The sequence below is a fragment of the Vicia villosa genome, linkage group LG1, assembly GCF_029867415.1.
Source record: "Vicia villosa cultivar HV-30 ecotype Madison, WI linkage group LG1, Vvil1.0, whole genome shotgun sequence".
Taxonomy (NCBI): Eukaryota; Viridiplantae; Streptophyta; class Magnoliopsida; order Fabales; family Fabaceae; genus Vicia; species Vicia villosa.
Genome location: NC_081180.1, coordinates 185,954,371 through 185,969,875, shown reverse-complemented (window position 1 = coordinate 185,969,875; position 15,505 = coordinate 185,954,371). Strand labels below are relative to the sequence as shown.

At 33.9% G+C, this 15,505-nt stretch overlaps 1 protein-coding gene across 1 annotated transcript; it reads right to left on the bottom strand.

Annotated features, from left to right (window-relative positions):
• Window positions 1-7,104: 7,104 nt before the first annotated feature.
• Window positions 7,105-10,441, bottom strand: LOC131621151 (F-box protein At3g58530-like). Its single transcript, XM_058892340.1, has 12 exons — window positions 10,162-10,441; window positions 10,013-10,072; window positions 9,856-9,939; window positions 9,640-9,770; window positions 9,477-9,552; window positions 9,018-9,088; window positions 8,074-8,160; window positions 7,927-7,999; window positions 7,778-7,845; window positions 7,630-7,698; window positions 7,431-7,536; window positions 7,105-7,333 (listed from the first exon to the last, which is right to left on the bottom strand). The coding sequence occupies exons 1-12, from the start codon at window positions 10,354-10,356 to the stop codon at window positions 7,268-7,270; spliced, it is 1,086 nt and encodes a 361-aa protein (XP_058748323.1). The 5' UTR covers window positions 10,357-10,441; the 3' UTR covers window positions 7,105-7,267.
• Window positions 10,442-15,505: the final 5,064 nt, after the last annotated feature.

Genomic DNA, 15,505 nt, shown 5'->3' with positions numbered 1-15,505 from the left:
GCCCAGACATATATTTTTGTTAAATTAACTCACTTGCAGATCCCATGTGCGCTGCCAGAAGGAGCTTACGGTACACTCTCATACAACAACCCTTGGATCCATCAAACAGCAAATCCAACGCATAAGAAACTGAGGGAACACCATGGACCTCTCAAACACAGCTGCACAGGAGTGAAGCCAGGTTCTTCTATATTAATATTTCATTTATTATTTATTTAGATTAAATATTAGATAATTAGGTTTAATTTAACTAATGTCTTTTAGGATTAGGTATAAATTAGGGTTAAGCTTTTAACTAGGGTTTAGGATTTTCTCCCGATTATTTCGATTATGTTGATTTAATTTATTTAATCATTTTAATTGTTAAAAATCATAAAAACCCTAGGAAGGTTATATGCATTAGGGTTTGCCCAATCCTACTGCCCATTTGGCAAAACATTAACTCTTAATTAATTTTCTCCTCGATCCGACTATATCTATTGGTCGCATTGACGAGAAATAAATTTAATCTAATTTAATTAAGTCATTCGTTAATATTATTCTTAATTCAACTAATCCTTATCTAATTCTCTCCTCGACCCGACTAAATCTATCAGTCGCATTGGCGAGAGATAAAATAATAAAACGTAAATAACTGAATTCGTTGTCATGTAATAACTGAACCTATTGGTTATGAGAGGCAATGATAAAACTCATCATTTAATTACAAGATTAAAATACACCTCATTTGCTGTCCGTGACGATCGAATCTATCGATCAGAATAACCAGCAATACCTCAGATAATTCGTTAATCATAATGATCAAATCTATTGATCATCGCACCTAACGGAAACACATCAAACCAAGATTGTACGCCCAAATCTAAAACATTCCAAACACTTCAAATCAAACTACGGATTTTCATCCTTTTCGACAAGGCAACTCAAAATGCCTTTCAGACCACAAAACTCAAAACTACGATAGGCCATTCAAAAAGCCTTCAAACCATATCATATCAAATTCAAAGGCGTACGACCCTGTGCCCGAACTACATTGACTCTGATTCTCCCTAAGGAGATACGTAGGCACTTGGATAACCAAGGCGAGTCCCCTTCCTCAAAATTCTAATCAAGTTTAAATCTTGTCATTTACCCTATTAACTTTCTGTCACCTTTCTTTATGTTTAGCCACAAACCTTTACTTTAAGATGCAAACCTTAGGAAAGGGTTGAGGGTGCCTAACACCTTCCCTCGACCTGATTATAATAATCTTACCCCGAATCTCATAACTGCGTAGGGTTTCCTATTCGCCCTGGTAGAATAGGTGGCGACTCTAAATCTTTTATTTTTAGGGCAGGTTGCTACAGATGTGATGTTTGAGAACTATCTTAAGAATTTGGTACTTGAGAATGCACGGAGTATATCAGTTTATAGGCCATGGACTATTACATACAATTACATCCAATGATATTATAGAGCTTTGCATATTTACATGTCACCACCTCTAGAAGGACATCCCCCTAGGATAGTTCATCAGATCCTAGAGGAGAAACATACTAGGGCGGACCATGTTGTAAATGGCTTTTGTAGATATTGTTGTATTTTCACTTTACTTAAGCTTTCCATCAATAAAGGGGAGTTTTAGGAAGTCATCCCTTCAAGGGAGATGGTACAAGTGATATTATTAGAGACACGAGGTGTAATTCATTATAGAGAAAATACCCTTTTTTTGTCCCTTAACTTTACCTTGGAGTCCATTATGGTCCCTTAATTTTTAAAAAGTTCAAATTAATCCCTTAAGTCTTAAAAATAGAGCACATATGTCTCTTCCGTCCATTTAGTGCAAACGGCCGTTTGAATCTGCAGACGTGGCAGATGACATGGCTCGTCTCTTTCCTTCTCCCTTGTGTATTTGTCCAAAATGTCTTCCCTTGTGCTATTTATACGCATTCCTATTTTGATTTAGGGTTAATATGATTTTATTTCCAAAAATTGAAGACTAGGGTTCATCCTTCATCCTCCATGAAATCATGTTTCCATTCGTCACCCATGAAACATATAAGTCAAGAAAGTATGAACTCCAGTGTGTTCACGATCTCGAATCTTCCATGGAAACCGGGTTGCCACTATGAAGATATATCTATTCTTCGCAGTTCTTCAACGGCGAAGAGTTATGGAAAACATTTTTGGGGTTGTTCTCATTTTAAGGTATGTTTTTTATATGTACAAGCTTTTTATCTCCATTGTTACAGTTTGAATCTTTGAAGCTTTTTATCTCCATTGTTACAGTTTGACGCTTTTTATCTCCTCCATTGTTGCAGGGAACAAGGCAACCTATGTGTGGGTTTTTTGAATGGTTGTATGAGGAAGTTCAAGATGAAAAATGGAAAATCATAATGTCTAGATTGGAAAAGTTATCAAAGAAATTGGATGATCCAACAATGGAGATTGAAAAAGTTAAGTTGACAAATGAAGAATTAAGGAAGGAGATAAACAAGATTCCGAAGTTGAAAAAATACTGGATGATGTTTGTTATTTTAGGTGCACCATTTGTGATTTTGTTTATGATAAATTCAAATGTTTAAGTTGTATTGTAATGGGATCCTATTGTAATGTTTAAGTTCTGATTAAGTTCTAATGAAATGGGAATTTTTGTTAATTTCAGTTGATTTTTATAACATTGTTCAGTTGTTCAATTAAATGAGTTCAATTTTATCAGATCAATTGTTAATTTGTTCAATTGTTGTAACATTGCAACACTTAATTTCAATAAAACACATAAACTTGTAATGAACAGAATTTCAAGATAACACATAATTGGCATTAGCATAAACTTGTTCAACATGACTTTCATATCCAGCATACAAAATGACATTAATTCAAACTAAGATACATAAGCATAACACAAAATAACAGTAGATGGTTCAAAATATCAGTTAATACCATTACACAAAATGATAACAAATTCAAAATGACATCCTACATAGTCCTAAGTTTTTTTCTTGGGTGTTGTCCTCTTTGTTGGTGTTGTCCTCCTTGTAGTTGGGCCAATCACATTCTTGGCAGCACTTAGTCTTATAGTTGGTCCAGGGGGAACAAAAGGTGTTGATGGCCTCCTAATACCCAGCTTACTTAGCTTCATAGCACTTGAAGTTGTCTTCTTTGAACCCTGGGTAGATTTCTTGGACCCTTGTGCAGATGGAGTTGGTTGAGACAGGTTCACAACATGTTGAGAAGATGGTGTTTGTTGAGTAACTCGAGTAGCTGGTGTTTGTTGAGTAAGGCTGACATCATGTTGAGTATCTTGAGTACCTTGGGTACCTTGAATAATCTTACATGTTGATTTGTTGTGTCCCGAATGCTTGCACCTTGAACACCTGATTCCAAAACCTGTTCTCCTCATTTTTTTGTTAGACCCATGTAGCTCCCCTTGCTCCATATTTTTTCTTTTCTTTGGTATTCTAGGCATCCTCCTATACTTAGGAGGTTGGACATCTGGAAATTTAGTTCTGACCCAGAGATTGGATCCATTCACAGGATAAATGACAGATGAATATACCTTCATGTACATTGACTTTCTATAATAAATAGGGATGTAATCCTCAACCTTGAAGTTCCTACTTTTAATGCTAGATAATGCATGAACACAAGGTAGTCCAGTTAATTCCCACTTTCTACAAGAGCACACACATTCCTTTAAATTCACAACAAATTTATCACCAGGATTTTCTATATGATGAACCTCAAATATGTGTTCAGCAGACATCCTACACAATAAAGCTAATATAAGAGACATAATTCAAAGCATATGTTTAAGATGCATATTACAAAGCATAATGCATACCTCACAATCCATGAATTTGTGTAAGCACTTATTTTATCAACTTTCTTTCTCATGTTAGGCAAGACATCATCATCATCATCATCCAGTTTCTGAAACCTCATTCTATTTGTTGCCCATTTTTCCATACAATATGTCCTGATCTCCTCCACCATGGTCACTAAAGGTTTGGACTTTGACTCAAGAATAACATTGTTGAAAGACTCAGACATGTTATTCACTACAACATCACATTTATTAGTCCCTCTAAAATAAGATCTACTCCAAAATCTTGGAGGTGTCTTCATCATATGGATATATACTTCTTCATTTATCAGCCTCATTCTCTTCATCTCCCTTTCCCAGGATTGTGCATAAGTAGCCTTAGCAGCCTTCCAAATTATTTCCCTCAGCATCTTCCCAGGATATCTTTTCCTGAAATTGTTGTACAAGTGTCTGACACAGAACCTTTACTCAACATTAGGCAAAAGTTCTCCATGGCTGGTAGTAATCCCTGCAACACAGCAAACCGAATTACATCAATTCAATAGAAACCAATAGAAATTAATAGAAATAAAAGACTTATGTTCACATACCTTTTGCTGATCTGACATGAAGGTATAAGTGAGGCACTCATTTTTTCCACCAAGGTCATCAATCAACAACTCCAAGAATCATGTCCAACTGTCCCTATTTTCTCCTCCTACCATTGCAAATGCTATAGGTAGCATTTGATCATTTGGATCCCTACCTATAGCAACCAGTATTTTCCCTCCACATACCTTAAAAAAACAACCATCCAGCCCTATTACATGCCTAGAAAACTTGAAGCTTTGCTTACATGCTGCAAGGCATATATACAACCTTTTAAAATATGGCATATGAACTTCTGAACCTTCTTGAGATGGTTCAATAACAACCTTCATTGTGGAACCTGGATTTGATCTTAACAACTCATGATAGTAATCCTTGATTCTAGTGTAATCCCCTAGGAATGATTCATCAACCATATCTCTAGCTTTAAACTTTCCCCTAATTGCCTTGGTTTTGTTCACACCAACATTCCATTTCTTTTGTGCTTTTGCCTTTATATCTTTGATTTTCATCCTAGGATTGGTTTGTAAGGAGTTTTATATCCTCTTGCTCAGCCACTTGGTAGTCATCATTTTCACATTATAACCCTTGTTGCAACTATATACATCATCCACCTTCCTTAATTGCCAAGTTGTTTCATTTGAAAATTTGGCACAATAGGCTTCCCAATCACATCCATCCTTACATTTTACCCTCACCCTTACCTTGTCATTTTTGGTGAACTTAAGTTTTCTACCACTATGGACAACATATGATGTGATTGCCTCCTTGAAATCATCTTTTAAACAAAAGTAGGAACCCATCTCCCATTTGAAATCAGCCGTATTCTTTTGGATCTTAAACATAGGGATATTCTTTTTTTTAACACCACAACTATCATCACCGTCACACCCACTCACCAGACCTTCACTTTCACTATCACTCCCATTTTTTCACCCTCATCTCTTTCTTCATGTTGTTCAATTAGATTGTCCAATTCATCTTCATCTATACCTTCATATCCATTAGAAGAATCATTAAAATCTACACCTAGAGTACTGTCATATTTGAACCCACTATCATCACTACTTATGCCATCATTCACCTCACCGCTTTCCATGCCATCTTTCTCATTATCCATACAATCTTTCTCACCACTTTCCATGCCATCTTTCTCATTATCTATACAATTCTCACCACTTTCCATGCCATCTTTCTCATTATCCATACAATCCAACACAACCTTCTCAGCCTCCAACAAAACATGTTCAGCATGTTCAGCCTCCATACCTAATTTCTCAGCCTCCAATACAACCTTCTCAACTTCCAACTCAGCTTCATTAGACTTATCATTATCATTGACCGCTTCTTCATACAACTTAGAAAACATTTCTTCAACTACATCATGCTCATTGACAACATGCTCATCATTGACATCATGCTCCTCATTGACATTGTCAACATTTTCTCACTCTCCATATATAAACCCAGGCTGCCCAATTGTGTGTTTAATATAAATGTCTAGACCTAAGTGAACCTTATAAATATCAGCAATTGCTAATGCTCTTGCATCATCAATCAATATTTGCACCCCAAAAGTTGGGTCTCTGCAATAGATTTTCTCAAAATTCCTATAACCTAAACACTTAATTGAACTTGTCAGCTCAAAGTAACTTCATGTTTCAACATCTGTTTTCGTCTCAACAACTTCCTCTCCTTCATACACCCTAAGATCACCATCAACAAATTCACCACTATGGTGAATTCTATACTATATACTCGTCCATTTCACCTAGTCAATTCAAAACATGCAAAACCCTAATTACTTGGATTAAAAACATAAAAACAAACGATTTACAAGAAAACCATAATTTATCATATGGCAAAACATGGATTTGACGGATTTAGCAAAAAACCCCTCATTTCTAAGACTGAAATCATGCAAAAATCCTAATTTCTACTACAATCAGAACTGATACATTTCATGAAGTTTCTAACCTGTTAGCAAATGCTTCGAGGTTCGCCTTCAATGTTCTTCACTGCACGATGATGTTCGCTTCAATGTTCTCTCACTGCACTAGGTCTTCCTTCACAAAAGATAGTTCTTCACTTATGAATGAGGGCTTTGTTCACAAATGTTAAGGATATAACATTTGAATGCCACATAAGATATCAACCATGCTACATATACATTCAATCTGAACCCTCATTAACGGAGACAGACGGAAGGACAAACGTGCTCCGTTTTTAAGACTTAAGGGATTGATTTGAACTTTTAAAAGTTAAGAGACCAAAATAGACACCGAAGCAAAGTTAAATGACGAAAAAGAGTATTTTCCCTTCATTATAGAAGGACAATGAATGGAAAAACTGTGTGATATATTCAATAGAGACTATTTTACATTATTTGTTAATCATTTGCTTCTTAGACAATTATTGAAAATTTTAATGACTTTATACTTTTTGAGTTGTAAGTTATGACAATTATTTTTCGAGTTTTATTTATGATTTTTAAATTTTTTGACTGCAACATTTATGGCTACAATATATGTACTCCAAATGTTATTATATAGGTTAGTTAACACATTTTTTCAAAAGTGAACATATCTTTGGGACTCCCGCTTTATACCTCGTCATTCAACCTGTGAAATCCCTCTTTAATGGTAGTATTCTTTTTTGAATGGTTTAGCTAATGAGAGCAGTTTTGTTTACTTCACAAATAATATGATTTGAAAAAAAAAATGTATAATTCAATGTAAGTACATGTGTTGTACCGAATGTGTATTCAATCTGAAGTGTCCGTGTTACATAGATTAAAAATAACAGCTTTAGAGATTAACTTGCTCCGTTAAAAAAATAGTCTACTTTTGTTACCAAAGTTTTAGTAACCACAGATTAACTATGCACTTTAAAGCATTTCAAGTATGGAAACAACTGAAGCAACTCTGCGCGGCTTCGTTTCTGCAAGAAGAAAACTGCGAATTGTTAGAAAAATGGTTAAGTTAAAACTTGTTATTGGTTATATATAGTATAGAGCTTCTTTGAAATAGGAATTTGCCTTAATGCCAATACATCCGTTCACATCGAGGGTAGTAATGCTGTTGGAACATGACTTCGAGAGTGCTTCCAGACATTTATCGGTCACGCCAACTATTCCAAATAAGCTGCAAATAAGGCCATCCAATACATCAGGCAAAAAAGTGATTCTAGGATATTAATTATCCAAGCGCCATAAGCTTCTCAAAATATGACATTACCTTAGAAACTCAAGAGAGGTGCAACTATGTGCAAGGGCTATAACCCCCTTGTCGGTCACACGTACACACCTATTGCGTAAAATCAGATAAATCTCGATTAGTTTCATAAAATGAGATAGACGGATATTCAAGTTGATCATGAGTTTACCAAGTCAGATTGAGGGATACAAGGTTCTTGCATTTCGAAATACATTCAAGTCCTTCGTCCGAAAGATTCTGCAAGGCAAACTTATTTCTATTAGCAGTTTGCGTTAGATAGGGTTGTGCAGAGAAATCTTCAACAACTAAAGATTTTACCTGGGCACCACAGAGATCCAAAAACGTGAGACGTGTCAGAAGGCTGATTTTCCTGTAAGCTTCATCTGTGAAACTGAATAAGAGTAACGCGGTGAATTTTCAGGGAAAGTCAAATTGAACTTCCATAGGTTGAGTTTCAATTCCTACCTAGACACTGCATAGAGATTCAAACTCTGAAGGGATAGGCATTTCTGCAACAACTGCTTCAGCCCTTCGTCGGTTAACTTGACGCACCTAGGTGTCAAATTATGAGATGTATATATACATTACGAACCCAGAAGAAATAGATAATTGAAAGAAATGGATATTTCAGGAAAACAATTGCATCTTACATAGGACTAGGAAAAAAAACTAGAAACAATACAATTGATCCACTCCTTTATACTAGTCATAAATAGTAGCATGGCAATCGAACTCTTGAAAAAGGAACTAGAATTGATTTGAATGACTGGAGAGATTAACTCTCAATGTATTTATTTATGCAACTCAATATGTACAATCATATCCCTTGAGTCCTTGACTATGGGTGATCAGCATCAAATCAAATCTAAATCTATAACATAATTTCAAACTTCTCAACACTCCCTCTCAAGTTGGTGAGTATCTGTCGTATACATCTAGCTAGTTCCAACCTCACTTGCGTGGTTACTCATTAGTCCAATGTGACGATCTACCCCGATGTTTTGGACTTCTACTGAAGTTCTAACAAAGGTATCAAAGTATAGTTTGACTCGGTGGGGGTCTGGGAGAGCGGAAGTGGTTCCTGGTGTTGTATCAAGGATACCTACAATCTTTTAAAAGGGACTAGAATTGATTTGAAGGATGATAGCAACCAAAACACAAGACTAAGGAACTAAAGGATCTGAATAAAGGGAAAGTACCGAATAACTCTCATTGTGTTTAATTACACTTTATACTAATTAATATAAACAATCAAATCCCTTGATTAGGGGTTAAGATCAGCATCGAATCATCTAAATCAATAACATAATTTCAGAAATCTCAACACAAACAATTACAGACAGCTAATGCACAAGGGTAAAAAAACGCACATAACTCATCATTTGAGTAATGATATTTACAATCTATACCTTGTCAAGTTTAGTGACTCTAGTTTTGGGTAATTGTCAGCAACAAATTGTACACCTCGGTCTGAAATATTCTGCAATTATCATATCAAACCACTTATTTCAGAAGACACAAGTACCAAATTTTAACAAACAGTTATTTTCTAACAAGATGATTCAGAAACTTGATTTTCTGGTGCATACAACATACTTCCCGGTCACAAACTTGATTTTCAAAATTGATTTTAGTTGAAATGTGCATGCATACACACAAACACAAACACAAACACATACACAGACACACACAGACACAAACACAGACATGGACACAGGCACACACGCAGCGCACACACACGCACACGCTGCAGGCATGCATTTCTTTATGTACGTGCAATAATAATATTAACAATAAAACTTTATAAAATAACAATCAATAGTAATGTGATATAAAATCACAACTCTAAGGTATCATCAATCATGTACCTTACAGCCACTTATATTCAAATCAACAATATGTTGGCAGTTCCTCACTATATGCACGAGTCCAATATCAGTTACCCTGAAATAACACTCAAATTCAAATCCAAACCGATATTCTCAACTCCTAAATCAAACATTGCGCGTTAAGAAAAAAAATTAACCACACCTCACATTCCAGTAAATGGAAAAGTTTTTCAGCCGAGGACAACAACTGGTTATCGCTTCAATTCCAGTATCCGATATTTTTTGGCAGACGTTCAGATTTAAAGTCTCCAAGCTTTGAAGACAATCAAAACACTAGAAAAACGCTTAAAATAATTCAGCCAGAAAATCACATTCAATCAACATTCTACATTTCTACATCATTGTCAAGTATGGTTACCTTTTGTTTAATAAGTATGAGATGTGTGTCTTCAATATCTCTAGCAAATTCAAGGTTAATCTCCTTCACGTGACTATATCTAGGCTACAAGAAGAAACAATCAAACTCCATACCAAAACAGCATCAAATTTCACATAAATTGAATGAAAATTGATACCAGAGAAAGAGCAGCTATGAGGCGATTTCCGGCATTATTCAACTCACGAAAATTGAGTAACTGATAGTTACAAGGAGAAGATGAATTGATTAGTAATGGAAGAATGAAGGGAAAGGGAAAGTGAAGATTGATTGGTGTTGAAGACTTACTTGCCAAAGGGGTTGAGAAGAGAGAAGGGTGCGATAGAGGAAGGGGTTGACGAGGAGGAGAGAAACTAGGTCAGTGTGAGTGAGAGAAGAAGTGGAGGAAGAAACGAGTTTGAAAACCTTGGGGACTGTGTCTTTGGACCAAACATCATCGTCTTTTGTTGTCTCTGTTGCAGTGGATGTTGCTCTTTCCTCCATTGTTTGTTTCCGCCCCCAAAACTTGCTAGGGACCGCTTTTACACTGCTGCCATTTTTCCTCTATATTTTTTCAGTAAAGTTTTAAGTAAATGACTTAATTAAGAGTCAAGACTTGGGGGCTACGTACATATGCTAAAAATAAGTTTTATTGAAAAGATTAAAATTATTATATTGAAATTATTAGAAAAATCTATTTAAATGAACTATTTAAATTGGATACATGTACTTTTAATGCAAACTATTCTAAAATTTTAATTTATTTTAAAATAAAATGAATAAAAAATGAGGTTGCTATAAAATTAACGAAAGATGAAGGAGATAAATTAGTATTCTATTATTTTTTCAATGAGTTCTCTTTACATTGCAAAGTGATATTTATTTATAGGACATTAGTAAGGTGAAAAATCATAACCTTACTATACTACTTAATAGGAAATATGAAGATGAAGATGAAAGATAAGAATATATATGGACATCCACAATAATATTTATTCATAACACTCCCCCTTGGTTGTCCATTGAGGATATGTCTCGCTAAAATCTTACTAGAAAAACCCAATGGAAAAAAACCACGGTGAAGGGAAAAAAAGTGCAGAAAATATTTATTTCTCCCCTCATGCATACATTTATATGTGAGATGATATTCTTTATAGTACTTGCTAAAAATTTCTTCTTCGAAGTTACTTCATGTAGTGCTAATAGTTATGCAGAATTTGATGAAGTTGTTGCCATGATTTGTTTCATAGATCTCCGTAAAATGGTTATACCATCACATGTAAATAAATAACCTCTTTCTGATCTATCATTGTGAGAATCTGACGAGTAACCTGGATCTCTAAGATAACGAAGTATATGTTTGACTTCATTCCAATGTCTTCGTGTAGGTGAATATTTCTATCTTACTTATAAATTGACCGCAAATGATATATCAAGATATGTATAATTAGCAAGGTGCATTAGTACTCCAATTGCACTGAGATATGGCACTTCAGGACCAAGCAATTTTCATCCTTTTCTTGAGGCCTAATAAGATCTTTCTCCACATCTAATGAACTAACAACCATATTGGAGTAGACAACATGTGACATTTGTCCATATAGAAGCATTTCAACACTTTTCTATATAGCCTTCTAGATGTACCAATGTTCCTTTGTCCAAATGCTCAATTTGCAGACCTATATTTTGTCTTTTCTAGGTCATTTATCTCAAACTATTTATTTAAGAAATTTATAGATTTTGGAAGCTCTTCAGGAGTTCAAATAATACTTATGTCATCCACATAGACAACTATTATTGCAAATCCTTTTCCACATCATTTTATTAAAATACAAGGGCAAATTGAGTTATTTGTATATCCATCCTTTAGTAAATATTCACTGGGGGTAATTATACCACATGTGTCCAGATTGTTTCAACCTATAGAGAAACTTGTTCAATTTGATGGAGTAGTTTTCTCGAGATCCAAAATTACGTGTGTAACATCTCGAATTTTATTAGTTATTTTATTAATTATTTTATTTTGTGTTTTATTAATTATTTATTTGTTTAATTATTATATGATATAATTATTTGGTTATGCGTATATTTGTGCTATTTGGGTTAATTATGAGATATGATTAGTTGGGCCTAAATGGTAGAAATAGAATATGAGGTGAGTTTGTGGGTTAAGCCCAATATGAGAGAACACTAATTGATAGGGTTTTAAAGTAGTAAGAGATATACTATCATTTGAGGGAAAAGAAGAAAGGAAGAGAAAAGAGGGATCAAGAGAATGAGAAGGCATTGGGGGAATCTAGAAGAAGAGGGACTTTAATCTAAGGTAAGGGGGAGAATCTTCATTATCTTGAATATATATGTATGCAATGGGTAGTAGCATGATAGGATATTCATCCCTCTATTTTCATAGATTTTACATGTTAGGGTTTATATTAAATCCATGAGATTTTGTGAATTAATCATGTTTAATGATGTTTATATGTTGACCCATGGTTAGAAACATGATTAGTAACCTTATATGTGTGTTAAATTTCTATGTGAATGAGTTTTGGTTGGTTGAAATCGAATTTGGTGTGGATGATTCGAATTGTGCGAATTATTGAGATATGCTTGGATGATTAAGGTTGTGTGATAATCTTAATTGCATATGTTGTGGACATTGTTGTACATGCATTCATGGGGAGATTGTACTCCGGTTGGCTTTGATCCTTGTGTGGAAACATAAGCGGCTTTGTTCCTTTTGTGGATTCGGAAGCGCTGAACTATATGTTCATATTTTGAGGGCTTTGATCTTGTCCGGATCTGAAGCGTGGCTTTGGTTTTTAATCGGGAGCGGTGAGCTTGATACTCACATGGTACCACATGTATGAGTCACATTAATTAGCATTTCGAGTCACTTATTGATATGTGAATGTTTGAATTGATGTACTTGCTTGTGTGATAATTGTATTTGTGATATGTGCAATACTTATGAAACTTGTTCAAATTATGAAGTGTGATGAATGATTATTCTATGGTATGCTATATTCATTGTACATATATTATGTATTCATTATTATGTGAATTCTCACCCTTCTGCTTGAATGATGTTCATTGTGACATCGTGCAGGTTCCGACGAGTAGCGTGCTTGCACGAGGATTTAGCTGAGGAGTCTTTCGGTTTTTATCGTTTTGATTAGGTAGTGAGTCAAATGCTCTGATCATGTAACACTGGGGGTTTTGAACTCATGTTTTTAATGTTTGGATATTGTTATCTTTATGGTGTTTAACTTTATATTTTGGATATAATGCGTAGATGGCTATATTGCCAAATGTTGATTCATATGACATGTATATATATGAGTTGATTATGTTATATGATTTGGTAGATGGATATAGTATGAGATATATTCATTGAAATTACTTGAGATTTGTTATTGCGCGTGCGATATGCATAATGTATGAAAGCATGAAGTTTCAAATTGTGTTATAAGGTGATTAGTGCATGTTTGTATGATTTGTTTTGGATTTTCATTGCTATGGAAACAACATGTGACGCCCTTTGGTTTATGCATTTCATTTACTATGTGAATATATCTATATATATTGAATGATTTTGGGTTAGAAAAGAGGTGTTACAACGTGCCTCTAGTATATTGAACCCTTCAGGAAGTTTCATGTGAATGTCACTGTTGAATGAACCATATAAATAATATGTAATAACATTCATCATGTTCAAATTAAGCCCTTCATGTGCTACAAGGCTAATTAAATATCAAAAATCGATTGAATCCACTACAGGTGGATATGTTTTATCAAAATCAATCTTAGGTCTTTGTGAAAATCATTGAGCAATAAATCAAGGCTTATACCATTCTTATTTTTTTTCACAAAAACTCATTTACATTCAATTGGTTTCACACCTTGGGGTATTCGAACTACAGGTCCAAAAGTGAGTCACTTATAAAGTGAGTTTAATTCTTCTTCAATTGAATATATTCATTTTGGCCAATTTTCACTTAGTCTACAATCTTTAATAGACTTTAACTCGTGATCCTCGTTATCATTGATCACTTTTAGAGCTATATTGTATACAAAGACATTGTCAATATTGACTTTATTTGGTTATCTCAATTTCGGTTCCATTCCATTTCATTCATGACATAATTTATCGAGATCTCTTTATTTCATATTCCAAGTACTTGGTTTTTTCTTCTAGAACTGAAAATAAAATTATGTCAAAGTGCTCTTAGAATTTTCATATCCTCACTTGGGTCATCTTTAACTTTAGTTTCTTTTTTTGGTAGAGGACTTTTAACATTGAAACTGACTTTTCTACCATGCTTCATGCACGATTTCAATTCATTTGCAATATTAGATTATCCAACAGGAGAATTCACTTCAATTGTAGTATTAGCAGCTATAATTAGTTGTATAAAATTTGCAAATGAATAAGATTTCAAATATCTGGTTCATATTGGTTTGTACGAGGATCAAGACATAAAATTGTTCATTGAACTTCTTGTTCATGATTTCAGCTGCTTATTCTCTTCCCCTAATATTGAAAAAAATTAATTTATTAAGTGATAATTAGCCTACTGGGCCGTAATCAAGTATTTTATTATTTGCTCAAATTATATCCTCAAAATTGGGATTCATATCAATTATATTTTTTCAATATTCTTTCATGACTCATCTTAATGTATTATATTGGAGCAATTGGAATATACCCAACACATCCAAAGATTCACTTAGATGAAAAGTATTAAAATAAATTAGGGAGGACTAAGATATAGTATCTTGTTGACTTGATGCAAATAAATATTTTAATGTACTTGATTGCATGTTTCTAAATCATAATTTAGAAGTTATAATCTCATAAGTATCAATCATACAACTAACTTTAGACGTCTAAAGAATGAATCTTCAAGTCCATTTTTTCTTTCATATGAACATATGCTACAAGATTTTCAATACCAATTTTTAACAATATGTGTGATGATACTTATCAAGAAAGTTCTGGAAAGAAAAAATTCAAAAAATGAGATCGTTGTTTGAGAAAACAATTTCACAAATTTCTGGTTGTGAGTAGACAATAAATATTTTGCATGATATTTTAGTCGATGCAACAATTAATGTCATGAAAAATTCAATTTCTCTGATTTTTAATTTCCTTTAGAAACACACAAAAATCTCTGGATTGAAGAAACTTCGGGTTCTTCAATACTAATTATTCGCATCATATTATATCCGAGATGACCCAACCGATTTTACCAACGACATATTTAAGTGTAATTTCTAAACTTCTGGCTTACAATGGTATGTGTTTCAATTGTACTAATATAAGTGTATTACAAGCCCGAGGAAAAAGACGATAGCTTTTTTATTACACATTTTATGTCCAAATTATATTGTGTAATACAAAGATATTCGATACCTCCAATATAATTCAAAACCAATATAATAGTATCTCATGATTAAACACTTTAATCATACACATGCATATGAACATATTATCATATAATTATCAAACAATTATCCCTTATAAAATTAAACATATTTATTCTTACAAAATCATATCACTAAAATTATATCGTCATGTAATTAATTTGTTTTACTATCCTTCAGGCATGCTTGTTAAGTTCTTCAAGAACTATAGAAATAATTTGTTTTG

Bases quoted from the DNA above. Each gene is read 5' to 3' on its own strand.
- LOC131621151 (XM_058892340.1), bottom strand. From the start codon at position 10,356: ATGGAGGAAAGAGCAACATCCACTGCAACAGAGACAACAAAAGACGAT. The intron at 8,161-9,017 runs GTATAGATTGTA...TTTGACACCTAG, and splicing joins GAGTCACTAAACTTGACAAG to GTGCGTCAAGTTAACCGACG. The intron at 7,334-7,430 runs GCAAATTCCTAT...TTCTTCTTGCAG, and splicing joins ACGGATGTATTGGCATTAAG to AAACGAAGCCGCGCAGAGTT.